Genomic DNA, 1,618 nt, shown 5'->3' with positions numbered 1-1,618 from the left:
ATAATATAGAAATACATACGCATACATAAAACGATTTTAAAACTTCAGTCATAGCAAACTGAAGATTATCTAAGTTTAAAAAAGTTAAAAAAGTTATTTTCAGCCTATTTGCAAGATTATAGCTTTATGTCTAGCATAAATGTTTCTCCTAGTTTTCTGGAACAGGTAGGCTAGAAAACATTCACAAACAAATAAAAACAAAGAATTTCAGACAAGAATAAAAGTTAAAAAAGAAAGAATGCTGTTTCCTTTACCAGGCTGGGCGCAGTGTGGTTCATGCCTGTAATCCCAGCACTTTGGGAGGCCGAGGCAGGTGGATCACTTGAAGACAGGAGTTCGAGACCAGCCTGGACAACATGGTGGAACTCCATCTGTACTAAAAACACAAAAATTAGCCAGGGGTGGTGGCACACGCCTGTAGTCCCAGCTATTCGGGAGGCTAAGGCAGGAGAATCACTTGAATCTGGGAGGTGGAGGTTGCAGTGAGCTGAGATGGTGCCACGGCACTCCAGCCTGGGTGACAGAGCAAGACTCTGTCTCAAAAAACAAAAAACAAAACAAAACAAAAAACTTTTACCAGTTCCAATGCATTCATGCTGACACCACCATAACAAAGTAGTTGAAATGTTTGTTGTGATCAAGAAATTGCAAATAAATGAAAAGCCAGATAGGCGAATAGAAATAGTTTACCTGTACTACAATAAGAAGAGGAAACTTACCATCCTGTGCAAAGAGGCAGCATGCAGGGCAGAAGGGCAGGAAGCCGAAGGGAGTCTGCACTCAGGAACACTGAGTTGTCACCTCAGAGAAACATCCATCTCCCTTATTACCCCACGGTGCTTTTCTGCCACACATCAAACACCAGCTGGACAGCCAGCTGTCAGAAAGCATTGTCTGCGTGCCTCATAAATGGGAATACAGTGTGTAGACGGTACCATTTTAGAGTCTTGTACTTTCATGTAGAAGTGCTAGTAAGGCAGCAGGAGCTCAGGGTAGGGGTTACACGCTGCAAAAATGTCCAGAAACATCAAACACTGTGTTCTCTGCAAAAAGGTAGGCTCCAGCTTTAGCTGCTGATTCTTTTGCCTCAAGCTGAGTCAAACAGTACACAAAGAATAGACAAAAGCCTGCAAACGACTGGCAGTCACCATGGGGTTCGCCAAACCAGTGCTGGCCCACTCTAGACATTGTTCTTTCCCTGTGGAAGTGCGGCTGCACCTGCGCCCAGATGGAGCTTGGCCACATCTCCTCTGCCGGACCTATGGAAAACTCGCCTTTAACGAGAAGACAGGACTCAGGTCATTGAAGGCTTTTGTTTCTGTACAGGGTTGAATGCTTATTCATATGGAGATTTTTATTCCCCAGTCTTCACTTATTTTAAGCTTGAGGGTTTATTTAATTAATCCATTAATTTATTATTATTATTATTATTATTATTATTTTGCTGGAGTGGACTGGCGCCATCTTGGCTCACTGCAACCTCTACCTCCCAGGTTCAAGCGATTCTCCCGCCTCAGCTTTCCGAGTAGCTGGGATTACAGGCACCTGCCACCATGGCTGGCTAATTTTTGTACTTTTAGTAGAGACAGGGTTTCACCATGCTGGTCAGGCTGGTCTT

General features: G+C 43.6%; 1 protein-coding gene across 1 annotated transcript in view; it reads left to right on the top strand.

The window, feature by feature from the left end:
- Positions 1-1,149: 1,149 nt before the first annotated feature.
- The window catches only part of NAA30 (N(alpha)-acetyltransferase 30, NatC catalytic subunit), a 73,031-nt gene continuing 72,562 nt past the window's right edge, over positions 1,150-1,618 (top strand). The window contains exon 1 of the mRNA XM_011989611.1: positions 1,150-1,320. Within this exon, the coding sequence (XP_011845001.1) occupies positions 1,150-1,320 (171 nt within the window). The remainder of the gene's footprint in view (positions 1,321-1,618) is intronic.

The sequence above is a fragment of the Mandrillus leucophaeus genome, unplaced genomic scaffold (genome assembly GCF_000951045.1).
Source record: "Mandrillus leucophaeus isolate KB7577 unplaced genomic scaffold, Mleu.le_1.0 Scaffold359, whole genome shotgun sequence".
Classification (NCBI taxonomy): Eukaryota; Metazoa; Chordata; class Mammalia; order Primates; family Cercopithecidae; genus Mandrillus; species Mandrillus leucophaeus.
The sequence above is the reverse complement of the archived record's forward strand: the minus strand, read 5'-3'. Positions and strand labels throughout refer to the sequence as shown.